At 37.9% G+C, this 24,893-nt stretch overlaps 2 protein-coding genes across 10 annotated transcripts in view; one reads left to right on the forward strand and one right to left on the reverse strand.

The window, feature by feature from the left end:
* LOC103350560 (leukocyte surface antigen CD47) overlaps positions 1-24,893 on the forward strand; it is a 178,415-nt gene that overhangs the window by 85,443 nt on the left and 68,079 nt on the right. For 5 of the 9 annotated variants that reach the window (XR_007908904.2, XR_011387853.1, XR_001794707.3 and 2 more), the window contains one exon: positions 2,495-5,805. The exons of the other annotated variants lie outside the window; for them this stretch is intronic. The gene's annotated coding sequence lies outside the window, so the exon portion shown is untranslated. Of the gene's footprint in view, positions 1-2,494; positions 5,806-24,893 lie in introns of those variants that run through there. 9 annotated transcript variants of the gene reach the window in all.
* The window catches only part of MYH15 (myosin heavy chain 15), a 221,029-nt gene continuing 214,085 nt past the window's right edge, over positions 17,950-24,893 (reverse strand). Inside the window, exon 41 of the mRNA XM_070072033.1 lies at positions 17,950-23,670. Coding sequence (XP_069928134.1) covers positions 23,656-23,670 — 15 coding nt within the window. The 3' untranslated portion in view covers positions 17,950-23,655. The remainder of the gene's footprint in view (positions 23,671-24,893) is intronic.

A 24,893-nucleotide genomic window follows, 5' to 3' on the forward strand; every position in this document is an offset into this window, starting at 1 on the left:
GAAATATTTATTTATTTGAAAAGCAGAGTGACAAAAAGAAACAGAGAAAGATAAGAGAGATCGTCCATCCCCTGGTTCACTCCCCAGTTGTCTGCAATAGCTGGGTCTGGATCAGGCTAAAGCCAGAATCCACAAACTTTATCTGGGTCTCCTACCTGAATGGTACCAAATCTAGTACTAGAGCCATCTTCTGCTGCCTCCCAGGTGCGTTAGTCCGAAACTAGATCAGAAGCATGATAGTGGGGACTAACCAGGCACTTCAGTATGGGATATGGGTATCCCAGATGATGGCTTATCCAACTGCACCACAATGCATGCAATGGATTGTTTTTTTTTAATGTAAGATTGGTACATAATGCAAAGCAGAAGCATTATCAGCTTTGTTAGGTCTTTTGACAGATGTCCTTATTCTCTGATGAAGTATTAGAGAGATTAAGTAAAGCAATTAGGGAGATCAACAGTCACTCTTTTTCTTTTGAACCTTCCTGTGACTTTATGTCAACATATTCCACAACCTTTTAGTTATCTGCTGAGAAACTAAGTTTCTCTGAGGAAGACATGTGGGACTTGGAAGAGTGGGGGGAGCCTCATAGGAGTGGAAGGGGACAAGACTTTGTGGCAGAGCCACGTGCACACTCTGTTCTCCCATGTTGGGTGGCCTTGACAATCATCCAGCTGATTTCACTCCTTCATCAATAAAATAAGTTCCTTTCTTGTCCTAATATCTTTAAATTCATAGTGCACAAACTTAAGATAATTTGTGAATTGGTCAAAAAATTAGCAATATCCAATTATTCCATACTATTATATGTATTGTTAAAGTATCCTTATATTATTAAATATTCTTTAATGATATAAACAACTACATGTATTTCCTTTGCAAAAACCCTTAATTTCATTTGATTTTGAAACCAACTGAAGTTGATAATAAAACAACAAGCAAATCAAGAGAATTAACCACACACGTTTACATCCAGGATAATATTCTAAACCAAATTTAATTGACTCATAGGATATCTTGAGAGTAATCCTATGTCAAAGAAATTAATTTCCCTTTTTGGACTCATTCTATTATATATTTCACTGCTTGAGACTAATATCCAGTCATTCTTACTAGATTGCAGAATCCAGCATTGTTTTTTATGTACACCAAATATTCCTGGCCCAACCAAACTAAATTTGTTCCATTATTTTAAGATCTCCTAGCTTTAGTTAGCTGGTAAACTGACTTCATTGTTTTTGTTGTTATTATTATTATTATTACTATTACTACTACTGTAGGTGTTAAATATGATTGTGTTGTGTTCCTGGAATGAAAATCAAGAGGAGTCATTTGTATACATAATTTCATATTTTTAATATTTGAATGTACAGAATCTACATGCAGCTTCCCTCACTGTAACAGGTGAGAATTGGAAAAGAGATGAGACTGTTGACCAAGTAGGCAGCAAACTGGTGTTTCTCTGCTTTGAGCATAGAAATTCACATAGTCACATTGAATCAATGAAATATTCAGTTAAAATTAAGTCAAACAGTTAGCTTCATGTCTTGTTTCTAATAGACTATGAAGAATTTATATCTGCTCATTATAGATATGATACATTGTATATAATTATGTTGTATATAATAGTTAATATATTATAAAGTAAAGTTATATATATGGAGGTATTTTCTAATGAGTTAGTTCTAGAACTTTTTCCTTCTCCCTCTGTCCCATTAACTGCTATAGAATTTGACTTGGAAATCTTAAGGGAGCAGACATTGTGATACATCTGGTTAAACCATTGCTTAGGCTGCCTGCATCCCATATCGGAATTCCTGGGATCAGCTCAGACCTCTGCTTCCAATCCATCTTCCTGTAATGTACATCCTGGGAGACAATAGGTGATGGCTTGAGTGCTTGGGCCACAGCCACCTACATGGGGACCCAGATGACTTTTGGCTTCAGCCTGGGTCTGCTCCAGCTACTGTCAACACTTGAGGAGTGAACCAGAGGGTGGAAGATATCTCGCCTTAAAGAGGGAGGGAGAGAGGGAGAAGGAGAAGGAAAGAGGGAGAGGGAGAGAGAGTAAGAGAGAGGGAGAGAGATCTCTGAATAATACGTAAACCAGGAGTCAAATAGGCTCTTAGTATCTAAAGAGTAGAGACTGCTACATGAACTCCAGTTTATAGACTGTGACATTCACGTTTTGTTTGCTCAGTGAGGCCATTAGATTTCTTTTCAAGCCATGTTTCTAGAGAATTGAAATAGCTAGTTGCTCTTTATCCATGCATTTTTTTTAATTTTTTTTCTGGATAGCTTCATTATATCTTAATGTTCTATAGACTTTTTGTTATGCTTTGCTTTTCTGAAACTTTCAGTAACTGCTTAGTTTTGTTCATAACATTAAGGCATTCAAGTAATGGGTAAATTATAAGTACATATTCTACACAGATGGCCTAAAAAGAAATTAGTGATGATACTTCATAATGTGCCCTTCTTTCTTCTGCATAGCTTTTCTCATGCCTGTGATGTATGAAAAGAGGAACGCAACTTCTTCACATGCAGCATGTTAAGTTTTTATCTTCATCTTCATATACCTTGTAAGATGGATAATACGTCTCTCTGAAAGAAATACAGAAGAAACTGTTTTTTGTCATTTTTGTATTAACAGTACACTGAATGTAATAGGATCAAATTCATCTTATGAATGTGCAATTGAAAATTCACTGCTGAAGGAAACATGTGCAGCACAGTGGGCACTAGGGGATGGATTCCATTGGAGTTTCTGTGTATGAGTGTTATATAGTGACTGGGAGGTAATAGGGATCGCTTTACCAGGAAAGAAAGGAAGAAAATCCTCCGTGGGAGTTAGAAGACCAAGCCTGATTTTCCAGGGCTAATCTTAACATGGCTGGATTACTTTATGAAAGCATTTTTACATCTGAATTTTAGATCCTCATTGGCACATAATTATTATCTTGTTAAATCTTCACAATTTTAATGAAAACATTTGTGAAAGAGAAAGTGGAAAATCATTCCATGAGTATTACCATATTACTCTATATCTCATCCTCCAAAGAGGATTTTTACAGCTGCTTTACAGTTATTGCAGAAGGAATGCTTGTTACTTAACTGGTCATAAACCTCTAATTATCCTCAACCTTTCAACTAAACAAAAATTAACTAATATTATTATCTTTGTTAGTTTCCTTCTGTGTATTATTCCCTTAATCTTTAATAACTCTGTCACCATCTACTCAACTTTTACCATGGCTTCCTCTCATTTATTTGCATGAACTGAAATCTGATCAATCCCTATATCTGTACCCCACAGTTTAAGAAAATATTATGGGGAAGAAAAGTTAAGTTGACACCTCCCTACCAAATCCCAAGGATAATTATTATTTCATATTTATTAGAAGCAAAACAAAACTTCAAAACATTTTCTGTCAATTTTGCTTATTTGGTGAGCATGGAGGTTAGCTAGTCTTCTGCCTTCTTTCTCAGCGTTTTGTGTGCTCAACATGCTCACCATGAAAATACTGAAGTTGTGCGTGGTTCACCATATTTATGAGATTCACATTTGAAAGGGGCGAGCATTCAGTGTTCCTTCTCTGTCACTCAGGCAGCAAAGGAAACATTGGAAAATGTTGAAGATATTAAGATTCCATTGTAAATATTTTCTTTGGAAAATCATTAATTTGTCACATTTATTTTGTGTTAAGTATCCTGAAGCACTCAAAGTTCTTTAAACTCAGTACTCTTGTCTTATTATTAGGAATCTATTGTGAGCTCAGCTTTATTGCACCGATTTTGAACTTAAGCCTGTGGACTGTTGCTCATTTCTGGATCCACAGCATATACTACAAACCTGTAAAAGTAAGACCAAACCGGGAATGTAGAATACAAAAAGAGTGACTAATTCTGTGTATAATGGTTGGGTATGAAAGAGGTTGTTAGAGAATATGTACTGAAGGAGCTTGCCTAAGAGTGGGACTTTAAAAGGACTAGGAGGGCCGGCGCCGCGGCTCACTAGGCTAATCCTCTGCCTTGCGGCACCGGCACACCGGGTTCTAGTCCCGGTCGGGGCACTGGATTCAGTCCTGGTTGCCCCTCTTCCAGGCCAGCTCTCTGCTGTGGCCCTGGAAGGCAGTGGAGGATGGCCCAAGTGCTTGGGCCCTGCACCCCATGGGAGACCAGGAGAAGTACCTGGATCCTGCCATTGGATCAGCACAGTGCGCCGGCCGCAATGCGCCGGCCGCGGCGGCCATTGGGAGGGTGAACCAATGGCAAAGGAAGACCTTTCTCTCTGTCTCTCTCTCTCTCTCTCACTGTCCACTCTGCCTGTCAAAAAATAAAAATAAATAAAAATTTAAAAAAAGGACTAGGAGGAGATTCCCCACATTCCAGTTCAGCACAGTATGTGCAAAAGCCCAGTGGGGCAAAATTCCTGAGTTTGTAGAAGTATGAGATGACTGAGGGTGAAATTAGAAGATCAAGAGACGAGCTTAAAGAGGGAGACAAAAACTAGATTCAAGACTTTCTATGAATTTCAATGGCGATTGAATTGGGTCATAGACATAGGGTGGAGTAAAAGAAGGGTTTGAAGCATCAGAGAGATCCTGGATTTGCATTTTAGAAATTTTGCTTTGGCATCACACTATGGAACTGTGGACTAGAAGGCAGTGGAGTCTAGAGCCATGGAGAACAATTCTTGAGAGTATACAGAGATCACCCTGGAAAACTCCAGAACTAGAAGGACAAAATGGATCTGGGTCTTGAGGGAACATATTGAGAATGCCCTGCAGAGTCCCTCTTCTGAAAGAGTTCACTCCAGTTGGGGACTAGCTGCACAGAATAGGAACAGACTTCCTATGTACAGGAAAAGAGGATTTGTGTGAATAGATAAGAAGCAATTGAGACCATGAAATATGAGTGACCACCAGAGAATAAGTGGAGCAACAGTTGCTTAGCCCTGGGAAAAGGAACCTTTCAGGGATCAACAGAATGTAGAGTTAAAAGGGCTAGGGACAAACACATAGCCATATTGCTGTCGGGACTATTAGGCAGTAGGAATTCCGACCCAGGTACTCTTGCTCACCCCAGGCTTAGCCTATATTGGGGGGAAACTCTAAAATCAAGTTAGTAAAGCTTTTGTTTTATGATATAAATAAGTTTTCATTTAACAAAAATTCCCATTTTTCATATATTTAATAGGAAATAATTATAATATTATATAATTGTTCAGTCAGTAAAATTTTATCTTTCAGATCATATCATTTTTCTTTAAAATCTGTGCATACTCTTACAATGCTTTCAAAACTAGATTTTGATTGACTTGAGTCATCAGAAGATCCTGGAGGGGATGCCTTACTGGATTCAGCTTTAAATTCGGCAGCAGTGCTTTCTTTTCCTGACTCTCTAGGCCTGCTTTTACCCAGACTCCCTCCACGTCTTAGGCAAGTTGTTCTCCATGTTATCTGAAGGTTGTGGTCTTGATGTTGGAATTACTGAGTTTTCTAGAGTAAGGTTTCTATTGGATTTTTCTTCTAGAATAAGGTTTCCATTAGGATTTTTCTGCAACATGGTAGTTATAGGACTAGCCTTCTTGTGAGAGTGCTGAGTAAAGAATTGTGACAAGTTTGGTATTAATTTCCATTAGCCTCTAGGTAGTCTTTGTTTAGTTCAGTTGACAGTGATTTTGTAACTTAATTCTCCAATATAGAATTGCTTATGGTTTTCTAACTCAACTTATTACAATAATCTTCTTGAGCAGTTTTCATTTTGGAGAGTTATGATACTTAAAAAAAAAAAAAAAACAAGATGTATTTATTTAAAAGGCAGAGAAACAGAGAGCTCTTCCATCCACTGGTTAGCTCCCAAATGTCCACAATAGCCAGGGCTGGGTCAGGCCAAAGCCAAGAACCACTCCATGCAGGTCTCCCTGTGGATGAGACTATCATCTGCTTCCTTCCCAGGTACAGTAGCAGGACACTGTATCTGAAGTAGAGGAGCCAGTATTTGAACTGGTGCTAACATACAGATGTGAGCTTTCAAAGTGGTGGCTTAAGCCACTGCCCAACAACTCCCACCCCCAAATTCCAGAACTTTAATTCTGCGTTAAATTTCACTTGTTACTGAACTGTTATTATTCTCTCTTTACTGCTCTAAGTTTCTTTAAAATATTGTTTATGCCTGTAAAAACAGACTGACTTTTTTAAAAATTTTATCCTCTATCCAGTCTTCCTTTAGTCTCTTGTTTACACTGTGCTGCTTGTCCATATTCAACAGTATTCATTTCTGTATGTTTAGGATTTAAAAAACTTTAGCTTTTAACAGATTTAATGTAGTTCACAGATACAATTATAAGAATATAAGGATATTTCCTCCCTACTTCTACGGCCTTCTTTGTTTCTTTAATTTTTAAGATAATATATTTTAAATTACATTAAAGTAAAAAGGTTTAATGCTTTACCAAATAAGAAGTTTAACAAGTAAAAAGTGAAAAAGTTTAGTGGGGATATAGACAAGGGCTACAAACACTAATTGAATGGAAAAATCATATCACCCATATACAGTAAATTTTAAAGTAATCACAGATCATTAAAACTATATATTGGTTTCACAAAGGTATAAAACAATGTTTTGCAAGGCCATATTTGAAACAAAACTGATAGGCACAAACATTTCTCCTTTTTTTTAAAGATTTATTTTACTTATGTGAAAGGCAGAGTTGCAGAGAGAGGGAGAAACAGAAAGAGAGAGAGATCTTCTATACGCTGGTTCACTCTCCAGATGTCCTCAATGGCCAGGGCAGGGCCAGACCAAAGCCAGGAGCCAGGTGGCCAGGAGCTTCTTTCAAATCTCTCATGTGGGCACAGGGCCCAAGCACTTGGGCCATCTTCCACTGCTTTCCCAGGTACATTAGTGGGTAGTTGGATCAGAGCACCATCTTCCACTGCTTTCCCAGGTACATTAGTAGGTAGTTGGATCAGAGCCTGAACTTGAATGGGCACCCATATGAGATGCAGGCATCACAGGTTGTGGCTTTACCTGCTAAACTACAACAGTAGCCCTGAAGTTTGTATTTTGTTTTTATTTTTTGATTTTTTTAAAAAGAATTTTAGCTCCCACACATATATGGCAGTATTTTTCTTTGTCTGGCTTATTTCATTCAACATGATATCTTCCATTTGTACCTGTTTTGATACAAATGGTGAACTTTCATTAATTTTTATAGCCAAATAGTATTCTATTGTGTATATATTCCACATTTTCCTTATCCATTCATCTAATGAGGGATACTTTGGGATCCATATTTTGGCTTTTGTAAGCAGTGCTGTTATAAACATGGTAGTGCTGGTATCTCTTTGATAAACAACATGTTCATGTACTTCGGGTGTATGACCACTAGTGGGATTGCTGGGTCATATGGCAAGTCTATTTCTAGTTTTTTTATGAAACTTCATACTGTTTCCTACAGTGACTGCACTAATTTACATTCCCCAAAACAGTGTATAAGTGTTCTTCTCCTTTCACCACATCCTCACCAGCATTTGTTACTCTCTATTTTTGGATTTTAGCCATTCTGAGAGGGATGGATAATAGCTCCCCGAGGTTTTGATTTGCATTTCCAAAAAGGCTAGTGATGTTGAGCATTTTTTCATATATTTATTGGCCATTTGTTTTTCTTCTTTTGAGAACTGTTGAGGTCCGTTGCCCATTCTTTAACTGAATTGGGTTTTGAGTTTTTAAGTTGCTTATGTATTCTGGATATTAATCCTTTGTTTGATAGGTAGTTCACAAATATTTTTACACCTTGGTTGTTTCTTCACTCTGTTGATTGTTTCCTTTGCTGTGCAGAAGCTTCTGAGTTAGACCTCATAATATTTGTTTAGTTTTGTTTTTGTTGCCTGTGCTTTGGGGTCTTGTACAAGAAGTCACCCCCTGCAGTAATATCTTTGATTTCCCTACAGTTAATTGCATCAAGTTCAGAGTCTCGGGTCTTAAATGTAGTTATCCAATCTATCTTGCATTGATTTTTGTATATGGGGAGAGATATGAATCTAATGTCATTCTTCTACATATAACATTTCTGCATGACTTTTGAAGTTTACTATTTGATTCAATTTCTTTTTCTTTTCTAGTCCTCTAGTTTTTCACATTTCTTTTGTAATTTGTTATAGGTTTTAATTCCTATTGAACAACTTGATCCTTTCTCCAGATGTAGACATTTTAGAGATACAGTTTTTGGTTTTGCTGTAAGATCGTTCCTCTTTTTATATTATTCTGAATGTCCACTACAGAGGAACTTATTTTAAAATCTCCATGGGAACCAAATTTTCCTCTTCATATTTGTTTAACTTCCTTCAGTTATATATTTCTAATTCACCATTTTTCTTCATTTCTTCATCTAACTTGTATTTTAGAGATTATTTTATTTCAGTAAGTTTGGTTTTTTATGTCTTCATAAAAAATAGGACTTAACAGATTTTTCTAGAGATCTTCACTTTTTCTAGCTTGCTCTTTGATTTTGATTTTTAGTTCAGAACTTTCACTCAATCTTTTCCAGGTGCTCTTTTATCTTCTCAATATCTAGTACAAGCTCTCTGCTGATGTTGTGATTCTTGGAATTGACTTCGGTTTTAACCTACCTTCTTCTTTAAATCTTGTACTCCTCTTCTGCACCAGCGTGATAACATGTCATGGCCTCTGATGTCCATTTTTTTTTTTTTAATGGTATCAACCAGTTGTTGTTGAATTAATAGTCTCATAACCACTTCTCTTTCTGCTTTCTCATTTTCATATTGATACAGTCTTTCTTTTACATGATTACATTCATTAACTCTTAATTCCTCTTTTCTATGACTTTGTTTTTTGCTCTCAGCCTGGTGTTTTTCAATATCATAAATAGGCCATGGATATTAATTACTACATCTTATTTGCATCCTTATTTATTAACAAGTGGAGATTTATTAATTGACATTTACTTGAAAGGCAGAGAGACAGAAAGATTGGTTTTTTGCTTGTACACTCCCCAAATAGCTAGGACTGGGCCAAGCTGAAGCCAGACTTCAATCTGATCTCCCATATGGGTGTCAGAGACCCAAGTTCTAAAGCTATCACTTGCCATCTCCCAGGACACACATTAGCAAGAAGCTGGCTTAGAAGCAAAGGAGGCAGAACTCAGACCAGGCACCACAATATGGAATGCAGTCGTATCAAGCAGCAACTTAACCAGCCCCTCATCCTTATTTTGAGCATTAGAAAGATGTTGTTGAACCAACATATTTTCATTTTGTAGTCCTACCTTTCAGTGCATTTGTTCACTTCACCTTGTTCCTTTTGATTCATGTGTTTGGTTTACTTCATTTGACACTGTGCTTGGCTTGGGTCTTTTTGTATGTGCTCTAAAACCAGTCTTTTCTCTGAAAGTATCTCTTATGTGATGGAGTGTAATTTCTAGGCTATTAAAAGTCCTTTCAGCTTTTGAGAAAGAACCTTATTGTTGTGTTTTGAGTTTCTGACATCAAAATTCCTATTGTGATGTAAACAAAACCATTCACTTCTTGTCTCTGGAAAGCGCATCTAATGTGTCCTCTTGATGTCTGAATTTGATCACATTGCGGATAGAAGCAATTGGTCCGGTATAGTATGATTCAGTCTCTGTTTCCAGCCTTCGTTTCATATTCAATTCTCTATTTTAGAATTTGCTACTATATTTTCAAATGTCAGGTCACTAAGCTGTCCATTTTAATGGAATATCATTTTCTCTAATGCATTCTTATTCCATTTTATTGTCTTTCAAAGTTCACCATTTTATTTTACATTTTCAATATCCTTATTATATTTATTTTCCTTTTACTTGTTCTAATTTTTACTATGTCTATTTCTTGTCTTAGCATGGCAGTTTCATCCTGGAACAGATCTTTTTCTTTTTTTTTTTTTTTTTTTTTTTTATTTTGACAGGCAGAGTGGACAGTGAGAGAGAGAGACAGAGAGAAAGGTCTTCCTTTGCCGTTGGTTCACCCTCCAATGGCCGCCGCGGCTGGCGCGCTGCGGCCGGCGCACCGCGCTGATCCGATGGCAGGAGCCAGGAGCCAGGTGCTTTTCCTGGTCTCCCATGGGGTGCAGGGCCCAAGCACCTGGGCCATCCTCCACTGCACTCCCTGGCCACAGCAGAGGGCTGGCCTGGAAGAGGGGCAACCGGGACAGAATCCGGCGCCCTGACCGGGACTAGAACCCGGTGTGCCGGCGCCGCTAGGCGGAGGATTAGCCTAGTGAGCCGCGGCGCCGGTCTAGAACAGATCTTTTTCTATTTCATGACTCAGAATTAGTTTTCTTTTAAGCCATTCTGTTTCCTTCAATTTGCAAAAGTGTCCAGTCAGAGTACTGTCTTGCAGTATTCTGATATTCTGTTGTTCAGAAAGTTGCCTCTGGGTTTCTGTTTGCTCTTCTGCAATCTCAGAATCCAAAGCTGATTTTATAGGTTCATCTTCTGATCATACAGACTTCAAATCCCTTTTGTTTTTGAAGATTCCATTACCATAAGTCAGTTTGTCATTATTTGCTCTCATGGAGCACTTTCAATAACATTCATATAATTTTCTCTTTTTATTTTCTTATTGCTGGCTGTTTCACTCCTTCCTTTGACAAGTCAAAATTCCTACTGTGATGTAAACAAAACTATTCACTTCTTCTCTGGAGAGTGCATTTAAGGTGTACTCTTGATGTCTTATTCTGTAAGAAAAGGGCTTGGTAAAACCAGCATGAGTGTTTAGAAGAAGCTCAGGTGGTGATGGTAAGGCAGGACTCTGGACTTTGATGTTTCAGGAACATGTTCAATTATATATCCATTTTGCCTAACTGAATTACTATGGTTATTCCTATTCTCTGGTTCATGTTTGCCTTCTTTATTTTCTCCTGACTTGCTGAGAAGCAGTCAATCACTTCATTATGCTTGGTTTCAGAACATTCTCCTTAGATGGTCTTCAGGAGTCTTATGGCCTTGATGGCTATTTTCATACATTTCAGATCTCTTTTTCTATATTCAGAAATTACTAGGTTAATGTTATAAAAATCTATGGCAAAGAGCATATTTCTCTGCAGTCCTTCCAGAGCTATCTTGAGAAAAGACATCAACACCTTACTGAAAAGGCTGACAATCTTCATTGATTCTTAGTTTACAGCAGACATGAGCATTGTTCTTTCATCAACTGTATAAATATTTGACTTTTTCTTTATTAAAATTCCACCATTTTCTCTCTACTTTTATTTATACCAAGGGAAAAAGTGGTATAATGCTACCCTTGTTTCTTGATTCAATAGCTAGACTGTGTAAAAGCAATTCTGTTGCTATGACTGTATTCTGACTATAGATCACATAGTAGAGGGATGTTTCCATTGTCCTCTAAGATTTATATCAGTGCCATGTTGGAGTGCCATGTTCTAGCAAAATATTTGCATGTTCATCTTCCTTCCATTTTATAGCCTGAATCAGAGTTGCCCTATTTTTGTTGTCGCAAGTGTCAAGTAGACATTTTCTCCCCATTCAGAGGGTTACCATCCTAGATGGCCATTGGCACAAGTCAAATGCAGACAGTCTCCTCCCTGGATTTTTTGCTGCCTCCTGAGCCCAACACTGGCACTGTAGATGAGCCATATGGTCTCATTGCAGAGCTCCAATGTTTCCATTCTTCAGCTCACAGCCACCATGGGCAGGTAACACTGCTAATATTGCACCAGGTGCCACAGGAGCAGTAAAGCTTTTCTTTTAAGGAACTTCACAACATAAATATGATTACTTTTTTAAAAAAAGACATTTCCAAAAATATCAACATGATAGTCTTTTTCCTGCTAAGTACAATTTAGAGTAACATGTGACAATTTGATTTTTGTTGATGTCACCTATTCTATTCTGTTTAGATAGCCTTTACAAAATACAAAGAAAGCATCTTTCACTCACATATCAGTTTGTAAACAAATTTTTTTCTACAAAATCAGTGCTTCATAGTTTTTTGGTCTAGAGTTGAAAGTAGGACTTCCTCTCTTCTGGCTTGTATCTGAGCTCCTTAAAAATAGAAATGCCCACAAACTCTGATTCATATGGATCACAGAGATGATAAGCCAGAATGACTACTTTATGCCTTTGACAGATCTTAGTCTTTTATACAGTGAGTAATACTTATGTAATTTTTCTTCAAGCAAATATACTTTACTCACTGTCTTCATACTGCATGTAGATAAGTAGATAACGAGTTTCAACCATAGCAGTAGAGTTTTGTGGATGCCATGCAGGGGAATTAGGTTGACTTTTAATGAATACTGTATTTTAGTGAAAGGATGGAAAAAGATATCCTGACAGCAGAAATGAGCAGATGTAGCCATCCTGATATCAGAGGAAATAGACTTTAATACGTGCACAAAAAAATAAGGAATACTTTAGATTAGGACTTCTCAAAATGATGTCTACAAAGATCCTCCTATTCTCAATGGGATGCAACCCTCCCTCCTCCAACTACTTAAAAGTCCTGTGTTGAAAAACATAATTTCTCCCAAAGGATTTCCTTTTCAGGGTTTTAGAGCTTCAGAAAGAAAGAGAAATCTATATAGTTTGGTGACTTAACTGACTGGGAATCTTTAATTCTTGCAGTGCGTAATATGGGATTTAGGATCTGGGTGTGGAAGTCAGAGTATAAGCCCAGTAATAAGTTAGAACTGGAGCCCCACTGGCTATTGGAAAACTGCATTATCTGTGAATGAAGTGGAAATAATCACTACAGGCACAGAATATATACCTTGTTCAACTCAGCTCACTTTTTTTACCTCTTTCAATAATTGTCAAAATCATTATTTAAAATATTCCTAGTTCAGTAATCAGAGTGTCATGGAATGAGTATCATAAAATTGGCTAAGTAAGCTGGTTGGTTCCCCTACCCTTAAGCTAGCAACCTTACATCATGAGGACCATGGCAGCTTTCTAACCTTTAATAAAGGTATTTGAGTGAGTGGAACATACACTTAAGAAATTTTTTTGCCGGCGCCGTGGCTCAATAGGCTAATCCTCTGCCTTGCAGCGCTGGCACACCGGGTTCTAGTCCTGGTCGGGGCGCCGGATTCTGTCCTGGTTGCCCCTCTTCCAGGCCAGCTCTCTGCTGTGGCCCGGGAGTGTAGTGGAGAATGGCCCAAGTGCTTGGGCCCTGCACCCCATGGGAGACCAGGAGAAGCACCTGGCTCTTGCCTTCGGATCAGCGCGGTGCGCCGGCCTTAGTGCGCCTGCCGCGGCGGCCATTGGAGGGTGAACCAACGGCAAAGGAAGACCTTTCTCTCTGTCTCTCTCTTTCACTGTCTACTCTGCCTGTCAAAAAAATAAAAATAAAAATAAAAAAAGAAATTTTTCTGTCATTCCATTTGTAAAAAGTTAACAGGAATTAAAACTTTGGAAGTTTGGTGATTGTTTACACTGAGATTTGTAGGTAGGAGCACAGGGTTGTTCTTAGGTTATGTGATCTTCCAGCAGATGAAGCTTCTAGATACCAAGTGATAATGATCACTAGAAAGAGAAGCCACTTTTAGGAATGCAGAGTGAGCAACTGGGGATGCATTTGAAGTTCCTGTTTTTTGCAAAATAAGAGTGTGTAAATGTAAAATACAGTTAAGCCTGTATTCTATTTTTAAAACTGTTGCCTCATGTTGGGTTAATTTTGGAGTATAGAAAAATAATCAGGAATAAGTAGTCTGAAGGCCACATATGCCCCATCTTCTAATGAGAGATACAATATTCAGTTCATACAAAGTAAAGCATCCGTGACCATTCTGTGACAAAAAAGAAAGGTGGGAGTGACTTTTAATAACCTTTTCTTTTTTTTCAGTAACAATAAGTCTTGATTTATTCATTTTATTTCCCCAGGTAAAGGAGAAGGGATGGGGAGAGTCAGCATATGTGTTACAGCAATTAGAACATGGAAAAGGAAGTACCCAGTACAACAAAAATCAACCTTCAACTAAACACACCCCATGATGGGGTCACCAAACTCAAGGGGCTTAGTCTCCGTCAGTTCAGGAATGAGGGGACACACGCTTTCTTACCCTCTCTCACTCCCATAAATTTAAGATTTCACACAAAGCTTTGGTTTCTATCAGTAAACATGGAGTTACATTCGTCCATCTCCTATCAAACAGTCTTGTGGCCACCTTGACATAAGTTTCTTGTACCTGCATAAAAGTTCCTGAGTGACTTACATGTACATTCATAGTCCCCTTCTTGGTCTCTGAACCCCACTCTGTTCTTTGAAGGTTTTTATTGAATGATTACAAATTTCATATATACAGATTTTAAAGATATAATATTTCCTCCTCCCCATTCCCACCCTCTCACCCCCCCACTTCCATTCCACCTCCAACTTCCTCTACCATTCCATTTTCCATTAAGATTCATTTTTAATTGACTTTATATACAGAAGACTAGCTCTGTAGAGATTTCAACTCTGTAGAGATTTCAACTATTTGCACCCAAAGTATAAAGTACAGTCTGACAACAAGTTTTACTGTTAATTCTCATAGAAATCCTCATTAAGGAAAGAGGTCCAACATGGGGAGTAAATGCACAGTGACTCCTGTTGTTGATTTAATAATTAACTTTTTTTATGTCAGTGACCACCTGAGGCTCTTTATAAGAGCTGCCAAGGCTATGGAAGCCTTTTGAGTCCACAGACTCTATCAGTATTTAGTCAGGGCCATAATCAAAATGGAAGTTCTCTCCTTCAGAGAAAAGTACATCCTTCTTCGATGGTTCCTTCTTTCCACTGGGATCTCACTCACAGAGATCTTTCATGAAGAACCATTTTTGCCACTATGTCTTGACTTTCCTGCCTGAAATGCTCTCATGGGATTTTCAGTCAGATCCAAATGCCTTAAGGGCTGATTTTGAGGTCAGAGTGCTATTTAGGGAATTTGTCATTCTATGAGTCTGCTGTGTGGACTGCTTTCCATGTTGGAACTTTGTTTGGTAATTCTATCTATTATTACCAGACACTTGGTCTTATTCATGTGATCCCTTTGACTTTTGTTCCTATCTATATGATCAATTCCACACTTAATACCATCACTTATCACATAAGATGGGATTAGTGGCACCAGTGAAATAGCATTTAGAATCCCATGGCAACTTTTTAGCTTCACTATTAGGGGTAAGTCTGTGGGAATGTGTGCCAATCTGTACAGCTCCTTCCCCTCTCATTCGTGCTCTTATTTTTAATTGGGATCTATTTTCAGTTGACTTAATACAGCTATGATTAATTATACTTTAAGTAAGGAGTTCAACCAATGGTATTAAGTAGAGGAAAAAAGAAAAAAAAAGATAAAATGAAATAATAAACTTCCTCAACAGTCAACACATGGGCTGTTAATTGCTTCTTGTAGTATCTGTTCCACTTCTACAGGTTACCTTTTAGGTGCTATGTTATCACAGATCAGGGAGAACATATGGTATTTATCCCTTTGGGACTGGCTTATTTCACTAAGTATGATGTCTTCCAGATTTATCCATTTAGTTGCAAATGACCAGATTTCATTTTTTTTAACTGCTGTGTAGTATTCCATAGAGTACATATCCCATAATTTCTTTATGCATTGATAGGCATTTAGGTTGATTCCATGTCTTGGCTATTGTGAATTGAACTGTAATATGGAGGTGCAGCTAACTATTTTATTTGCTGATTTCATTTCCTTTGGGTAAATTCTGAGGAGTGGGATGGCTGGGTCATGTGGTAGGGCTATATTCAGATTTCTGAGGTATCTCTAAATTGTCTTCCATAGTGGCTTTACAGGTTTGCATTCTCTCAATAGTGGATTAGTGTCCCTTTTTCCCCACATCCTCACCAACATTTGTTGTTTGTTGATTTCTGTATGTAAACCATTCTAACTGGGGTGAGGTGAAAGCTCATCATGGTTTTGATTTGCGTCTCCCTAATGGGTAGTGATCCTGAGCATTTTTTCATGTGTCTGTAGGCCATTTGGATTTGTTGTTTTGAGAAATGTATGTTTAAGTTCTTTGCCAAGTTCTTGACTGGATTGTTTGCTTTGCTATTGTTGAGCTTTTTGATCACTTTATATATTCTGGTTATTAATCCTTTATCAGTTGCATGGTTTGCAAAAATTTCTCCCTTTCTGTTGGTTGCCTCTTTTTTTTAACTTTTATTTAATGAATATAAATTTCCAAAGTACAGCTTATGGATTACAATGGCTTCCCCCCCATAACGTCCCTCCCACCCGCAACCCTCCCCTTTCCCGCTCCCTCTCCCCTTCCATTCACATCAAGATTCATTTTCAATTCTCTTTATATACAGATCAGTTTAGCATATATTAAGTAAATATTTCAACAGTTTGCACCCACATAGAAACACAAAGTGAAAAATACTGTTTGAGTACTAGTTATAGCATTAAATCTCAATGTAGAGCACATTAAGGACAGAGATCCTACATGAGGAGTAAGTGCACAGTGACTCCTGTTGTTGACTTAACAAATTGACACTCTTGTTTATGGCATCAGTAATCACCCTAGGCTCTTGTCATGAGCTGCCAAGGCTATGGAAGCCCCCTGAATTCACCGACTCTGATCATATTTAGACAAGGCCATGGTCAAAGTGGAAGTTCTCTCCTCCCTTCAGAGAAAGGTACCTCCTTCTTTGATGACCTGTTCTTTCCACTGGGATCTCACTTGCTGAGATCTTTCATTTAGGTCATTTTTTTTTTGCCAGAGTGTCTTGGCTTTCCATGCCTGCAATACTCTCATGGGCTTTTCAGCCAGATCCACATTCCTTAAGGGCTGATTCTGAGGCCAGAGTGCTGTTTAGGACATCTGCCATTCTATGAGTCTGCTGTGTATCCTGCTTCCCATGTTGGATCGTTCTCTCCCCTTTTTTATTCTATCAGTTAGTATTTGCAGACACTATTCTTGTTTATGTGATCCCTTTGGCTCTTATTCCTATCATTATGATCAATTGTGAACTGAAATTGATCACTTGGACTAGTGAGATGGCATTGGTACATGCCACCTTGATGGGATTGAATTGGAATCCCCTGGTCTGTTTCTAACTCTACTATTTGAGGTAAGTCAGCTTGAGCATGTCCCGAATTGCACATCTCTTCCCTCTGTTATTCCCACTCTTATATTTAACAGAGATCACTTTTCAGTTAAGTTTCAACACTTAAGAATAACTGTGTATTAATTACAGTATTCAATCAAAAGTATTAAGTATAACAAAAAAATACTAAGAGGGATAACGTATTAAGTTGTTCATCAACAGTGAGGACAAGGGCTGATCAAGTCACCGTTTCTCATAGTATTCATTTCACTTTAACAGGTTTCCTTTTTGGTGCTTAGTTAGTTGTCACTGATCAGGGAGAACATATGATATTTGCTCTTGTCTTTACTGTTGATGTACAATGTAATACTTTATCCATTTTAGTATTTTTTTTGTTCTAGTACTATTGGTTGAACTCTGTAATTAACACACAGTTATTCTTAGGTGTTTAAATTTTAACTGAAAAGTGATCCCTGTTAGGAATTTGGAAAACATTATGCTGAGTGAAATAAGCCAGTGTCAAAGGGACAAATATCATATGTTCTCCCTGATCGGTGACAATTAACCAAGCCTCTTTCTTGACTGTTTCTTTTGCAGTACAGAAGCTTTCCAATTTGATGTAATCCCATTTGTTAATCTTGTTTTTTTTTTTTTTTAGGGGTTCAGCAATATTTCATTTCTTTTTTTTAACTTTTATTTAATGAATATAAATTTCCAAAGTACGATTTATGGATTACAATGGCTTCCCCCACATACCGTCCCTCCCACCCACAACCCTCCCCTTTCCCACTCCCTCTCCCCTTCCATTCACATCAAGATTCATTTTCAATTATCTTAATATACAGAAGATCAGCTTAGTATACATTAAGTAAGGATTTCAACAGTTTGTTCCCACACAGAAACATAAAGTGAAAAATAATAGATGATTTTTTTTAAATGATGATGAAATCAGAGCAGACCTATTGTCATGTTTAATCCCAGTGAGAGTCAAGTTGGGAGTTGATAATTTCTTTCTTTTTTTTTTTTTTTTACAGAGGATCAGTTTATTATACATTAAGTAAAGATTTCAACAGTTTGCACCTCCATAGAAACACGAAGTGAAATATATTGTTTGAGTACTCGTTATAGCATTAAATCTCAATGCACAGCACATTAAGGACAGAGATCCTACATGAGGAGTAAGTGCACAGTGACTCCTGTTGTTGACTTTACCAATTGACACTCCTGTCTATGGCATCAGTAGTCTCCCTATGCTCCAGTCATGAGTTTCCAAGGCTATGGAAGCCCTCTGAGTTCTCCGATTCTTATCTTGTTTAGACAAGGTCATAGTCAAAGTGGAGGTTCTCTCCTCCCTTCAGAGAAAGGTACCTCCTTCTTTGAAGTCCTGTTCTTTCCACTGGGATCTCACTCACAGAGATCTTTTGCCAGAGTGTCTTGGCTTTCCATGCCTGCAATACTCTCATGGGCTTTTCAGCCAGATCCACATGCCTTAAGGGCTGATTCTGAGGCCAGAGTGCTATTTAGGACATCTGCCATTCTATGAGTCTGCTGAGTATCTCACTTCCCATGTTGGATCACTCTCCCCTTTATTTATTCTATTGGTTAGTGTTAGCAGGTACTAGACTTGTTTATGTGCTTCCTTTGACTCTTAGTCCTTTCATTATGATCAATTGTGAACTGAAATTGATCACTTGGACTAGTGAGATGGCATTGGTACATGCCACCTTGATGGGATTGAATTGGAATCCCCTGGTATGTTTCTAACTCTACCATTTGGGGTAAGTCAGCTTGAGCATGTCCCAAATTATACATCTCTTCCCTCTCTTATTCCCACTCTTTCTTGACTGTTTCTTTTGCAGTACAGAAGCTTTCCAATTTGATGTAATCCCATTTGTTAATCTTGGTTTTTATTGCCTGTGCCTCTGGGGTCTTTTCCAGAACTCTGTGCCTAGGCTGATGTCTTGCATGGTTTTCCCAATGCTCTCTAGTAACTTTATTGGGTCATAGATTTAGCCAAAATCCACTTTCATAACCTCTTATTCTCATATAAATCATAGCCAGTTTGGGACAGGGTCTTTCCACAATCCCTTCAGAAAGAGGTCTGTAGCAAGACCCACCTCAGCAGGTGAGCAGAGAGCAGGACAAGTAGTCCTGGTACCCCATTGATCACCCTTTTAATAAACTTAGTTTTCTCTTCTGAATTGCAAATTCTGCAGCCTTGTTTAAGAGATGCTACAGCATTTGAAAATGAAGCTCAGTTCAGGGGTCTTATGATTCCTAGGGTGTAGATTTGCTCAATAGTGGGTGCACTGAGCTTAATGGAATAATCCATGCTAACTTTTGCTGATGAATGAATACATGCACTTGGCACATATCTGTCCAGCTGGGAGAACTAGAACCACAGGTAAAGTGGTAAGCAGTTATTACTTACAGGCCTTTCTTTTTCATGGAAATATTCATTACTAAAACTAGTAATTCATTACTAAAATTAGTAAGAAGAGAATATTTTCATAAAAATTCATGTCTGTTATACATACAAAGCTAATCACTTTAAATAATAACCCATAAATATGTGCTGCCTCCCAAAATGATCCTTGTACTCTAGTATTTATTCCCCACTCTTTATTATCAGGGTTCTGACTTTGGTAATCTAAGATCTACACATTTCTGCATGTAGGAATCTCTACTTCCTTTAACGTGACAACAGTTCCAGCCTTAACAAGGTTGCTAGAAATTCTTTGACTCCTGCAGTTACTCTTGAGGAGCTCCAAGCACTATTTAATATCCTAGGGGTCACCTGTCATTTTTCTTAAAACTTCTGAACTTCTCATCTCTGTTCCTTTAGGATACTGTCTTAAGCCACTGCTTTGTTCCTTTGCATTTCAAGGACAATGCAGAACTGAGACTAGTTTGTAGTCATAATTATCATTTTGTAAAAATGTTAATTCTCTTATTACAATACAAAATAAATACTTAAAATGCATGATAGATTAATTGCATCTCAAGTTGTCATACTCTTTTCTCGAAAACTTCACCCTCATCCGACCCAAAACTGTTTAATATCACAGCATATATGTAGTTCTCCCACAATAGGGGCTATTCTCTTTTGAAAGTGCAAAGGTTTAAATGTGCCCTTTTATGTGTTGGAAACTCAATCCTTAAAACTTATGTGTTGAGAAGTAGGGACTAAATAGAGGTTCTAATGCATCCAGTAATGTTGTTATCACTGTAGTAGTTTAGTCACCACAGGAAAGGGTTTATTAGAAAAGTAAGTTCTGCCCTCTTGCCCTTCTGCTTTCTGCCATGGGCTGACACAGCAAGAAGGTTCTTACCAGATACTAATACCTTGTTATTGAACCCCACCCCCAGGCTCCAGAACTATGTGAAATAAATTCATGTTCTGTAAAAACTACACATTGTCAGGTACTCTGTTAATAACACACAAAGAACTAACACATCGGTATCAAATTTATTTTTTAAGACAGTAAGCATCATTCACTACATTAAAATTTGAAATTACTACATGTTAAGAATTTCAATTCTGCTCAGAAGAGAATTGTGTCATTCATTTATGCACCTGTAGTGATCATTCCAGAAGTCTTCAGTGAGGTTTCCACCAAGAATTCAGTAAAAAATGTATCACTAGCAGTTGATTCCAAATATGATCAACTATAATGGCTAAGAGAACAGGCAGGAGCAGAATATACCATGGTAAATAGGTAAATATCCAGGGCTTAGAATCAAGACATAATTTTAATAAGAAATATGTATTTATTCATTTATTTTATAAACAGAACCAGTTTCTTGTATATACAATTTTAAGGACATTAGGATACTTCCTTCCCTCTTTGATATGTTTTGTATCTAGTTTTACATGAATCATTATATCAGCATAACCAGCTACATTTAGTATGGTAAAGAGACTAAAGAGTAACAATGTCGGTGACTGCAAGATTGCTTAGGGATAAGGGCCCTATCAGCCCAAGAACCAACATCTCTGGAGTTAGGTTATACCTTCCAACACTAGCTCACATAGTCCAGTGATCCCAGCCATGATGGTAAGCTGATGAACTCTTCTGGCTCAGTCAGCATGGTGTTAATTACCTTTGTAATAAATTTAGATTTTCATATAACTTTCATGCAAAGAGAGAATGGAGAGCCCACATGCCTTTGATGACCCATTCCCCTTAATTTTAACCATCAGTTTAGGTTTAGACATAGTTTAATATTAATGCTTGTGAATTGTGTCTATTACTGTGCTTCATATAACTTAGTCCATCAAGGTTTTGGCCTGATAAGGGAAGACAAACTCTAAACTGTGGTGTTTTATTTTCCATTCCAGTTTTGTCACCTGACCTCAGTTTCACAATCCCATATCTTGTATATCATTTTGTTAACTCTTCTACCGTTTTGTAAGAGGTATTCACAAATAGTAAAATATTAAGGGCTTCATTGTAAAGAAAATCTTCATTGGGATAGTGTTTTGAGTGCCTAATATCTCTGTCTTCTAACAATATTGGCCCCTATTATTTAGATTGTATCTAAAAATGTAACATATCATTTGATTCAATAATAAATTTAAACTGGGTATGTGTTCCCAAGCTGAAATCTGCTCAGATTATAGTTTTACTTAGTAGTTTATGGAGTGGGAAGAAACAATAGCATTTGGATTTCAGGAGTGGCAGTGATATAAGGTAAATAGGTGAAAATCCAGGGCTTAGAATCAAAACAGATGCTTTATTTTTAAACGAAAGTTTTATTTATTATTTTTATTTATATAAACAGAACCATTTTCTTGTATTTCATATATATAATGGCAATGGTATAATAGCAAATTTATAAGAAAAAGTATTCGGTATAGAGCTGTTACCTGGATATAAATATTGGCTCATTAAGTAGTTTCAAACCTACTTGAAGGGAAGTTTTAAAAAATTATTATGAAGTAACACATTAAACCTTTTAACATTTTCTTCTGGGGTTGAGATTGGGGTAAGAAGGACCCACTGTTTGGGCCACAACCTGACAGACATTCCCAATAGAGCATTCAGCAGCTCTGTTGTCCTGCTCCTGTCACCTCGCTGAGGGTGGCCCAGTTTTAGGAGGATCAGCCTTGATCTTTGAGTCACCCCTGGCCATTGTAGTCCTCCCATCACAAGACAGGTCAGGGCAGGCATGTGGAGGAAAACAGTCAATAGCATAGGAGGAAAAGCACTCCAGAGGGCTTCTGGGAAGGTAGTTAACAGATTTTAAAAAGAGACGTAGTATATTGAATTGAATCAAGAGAGAACGCTTGAAACTATTCTATTCTTGGTGAGGGGGACAGATTTAAACACCAGTGTCAACACAGTTGAAGATGTTAGACAAAAAAAAAGAAAAAGAAAAAGAGAGTGAGCGAGCCTAGGGCCTTTGATGCTCTTGTACCTTTGAATTAATCTTAGAGCCATCTATATGATTTGAGGCTAGGTCAGAGAGGCAGAACCACAGAGAATGATAGAGAACAAGGATTTCTTCTAGGGGTGCCAAGCCTGAAACTGCTGTAAGTAAGCCATGCCACCAGTTGGGAAGGAGAGCTGGACAGGGAGTGATGAGATTGAGGGTGAGGAAGAGTCCATCAGAAGAGACTACAGCCTGCACCTGTCAGTCACACCCTGCCCGGCCTTGCTGTGGCTGATCAGCAGATGTGGTGTACATTGCTGTGGAGCTGCCTGCATGCCTGGCCAGGACTCTGCAAGGGGAAGGGGAGACTGCAGGAGCCGCAGGAGCTTTGGGTCCAGGAATTGTGGGTACTCAGGGAAGCTGCCAATCTCTGCTAGCTCACCTTTCTGGCCTGTGGTATATTTTCAAGGTGTCACCGTCCTAGGGCCGTACACTGACTTCATGAGAATGAAAGAAAGAGCTGCTCTTTCACTTTTGCCTACCAAGGTACAGATTTCTCTTGTGACTACTCCAGTGAAGACCAGAAAGAAATTCTAGAACACGTCCCTCCAGCTCAGCTAAATTGGTGCAGTACAAAGCTGCTTCCAGCCTGTCACTGAGCATCTCCTGTGAGAAGCTGCCACAGTATATAAAGTCTCCTTCATGTATGTCAGTTAGGAGACTTTTACCTACAAATCGACAATGTGTAACTCTGGCTGTGTTTATATCACAGTGCTCAGGAAAATTGTATCGATTATTGCTATCAGTGGCTACAAATGCAGTTCATGCATATGGCGATGATCAAGCAAAGCCACCCAACTTCACAGTTGGTCTAAGTATGTCTTCTATGAGTCCTATGCATTAAGAGGCAATCTGCATAAAAAACAAGTACTACTTCACTTTCTAACACTAATGATTCTTGCATCTGATCTTTCATGTGAATTAGAAAGTAGTTTTCTTGCCATTTGAGGATCAAAAAATCTTTATTGACCTTGGAAGCAACAATATTTCCTTCAGTTATTACATTTTTCAAATCACTTTTTTAAAGCTGAGTTTTACACTATACAATTCCATTTTTTAAATGTTTGTTTCAAATGGTACTTAAGTTCTTGGCCATTAAATGGCACCCTCCTTTAACTTCTGCAGCCATTGTTCTTTGTAAGCAGGAACTGCTTATTCTTCATGAACCTGAAAAACAGATCAGTGCTTTCTGTGAAATTTCTGTGACTTTGAACTAGTAGAATACCTGATTAGAATCTGGAGGAGTCCTTCCCCAGAGGTAAGCAGTCCCTAGACAAGCCTTCCCTAATTTCAAAGGATGCAAGGAATTGAGGCAATTATCTAAATTACAAAAGACAAAGATAGTTCACCCCAGGGCATGCTGGGTCAGGCCACTCAACTTTCTACCCCTCCTGCCTTGAAGGAAGGCAGTACCTTTTCCCCATGAAGGAAAAGATTCTGTAGTCATATCACCAGTTTGGTACATAGTACATAACACTCCTATCAGAAGATTTTTTTCTTGTGCATATGAGATTTGAGGAACCGTACAGTCATTGCACTGCCATCTCTGGCCTCTCAGAAGCAATTTCTGCTTTACTCATTTTATTCATTTTATTCTTTTTTGGGAATAGCTGTAGCGAAGTTGAAAACATGGCATTTGTTTTTGGAGGCCCTTCGACCTCCTGCAGCTGAATGCAGTTACAGCACATATGAGTCACCTCCCTAAATAAATCCATTTTATGGGGTTCTGGGCAGGCTCTGCACAAAACAATCTTAAGTCCAGTGCCATAACCTTTCTCAAATTGAGGCCATAGTCCAAATCATTTAACTGGACCCCTCTCTATAGTACTTATTCTAGTGACAGCTATCCCGGACTCAGTAAGAAACCCCAGGAGCCTGCCAATGACTCATACTTCTCGTATTTTGATCTAATATATTCAATGTAACCAAATCCTAGTCTCTCTTCAAAAGAAATTGTTTTGACCTCCTTTAATGTAATATGGCTCTCTCTCCATATTTGCGGCTTTTGCATCCATATCTTCAAATAATCATGATTGAAAATATTTGGAAGAAAAAAATTACATCTGTAATGAATGTGTACAAACTTTTTTCTTGTCATTATTCCCCCCAAATTACAGTATAACAACTATTTATACAATATTTACATTATACTAACCATTGTAAGTAATCTAGAAGTGACTTAAAGTGCACAGGATAGTTATGCAGGTTATGTGCATATAAACTATGCCATTTCATATAACAACTGGAGCATGCACAGAATCTGCTAACCTTATGGAATCTTGTAATCCATCCTGAATGGCAACTGAGGGGTTCGTGTATGAGAGGAATTCAAAAAATTTATGGAAAATGGAAATAAAAGGTTTTTTGGTATAAAATAATTTGAACTCCAT

Source organism: Oryctolagus cuniculus, chromosome 4 (assembly GCF_964237555.1).
Source record: "Oryctolagus cuniculus chromosome 4, mOryCun1.1, whole genome shotgun sequence".
Lineage (NCBI taxonomy): Eukaryota > Metazoa > Chordata > Mammalia > Lagomorpha > Leporidae > Oryctolagus > Oryctolagus cuniculus.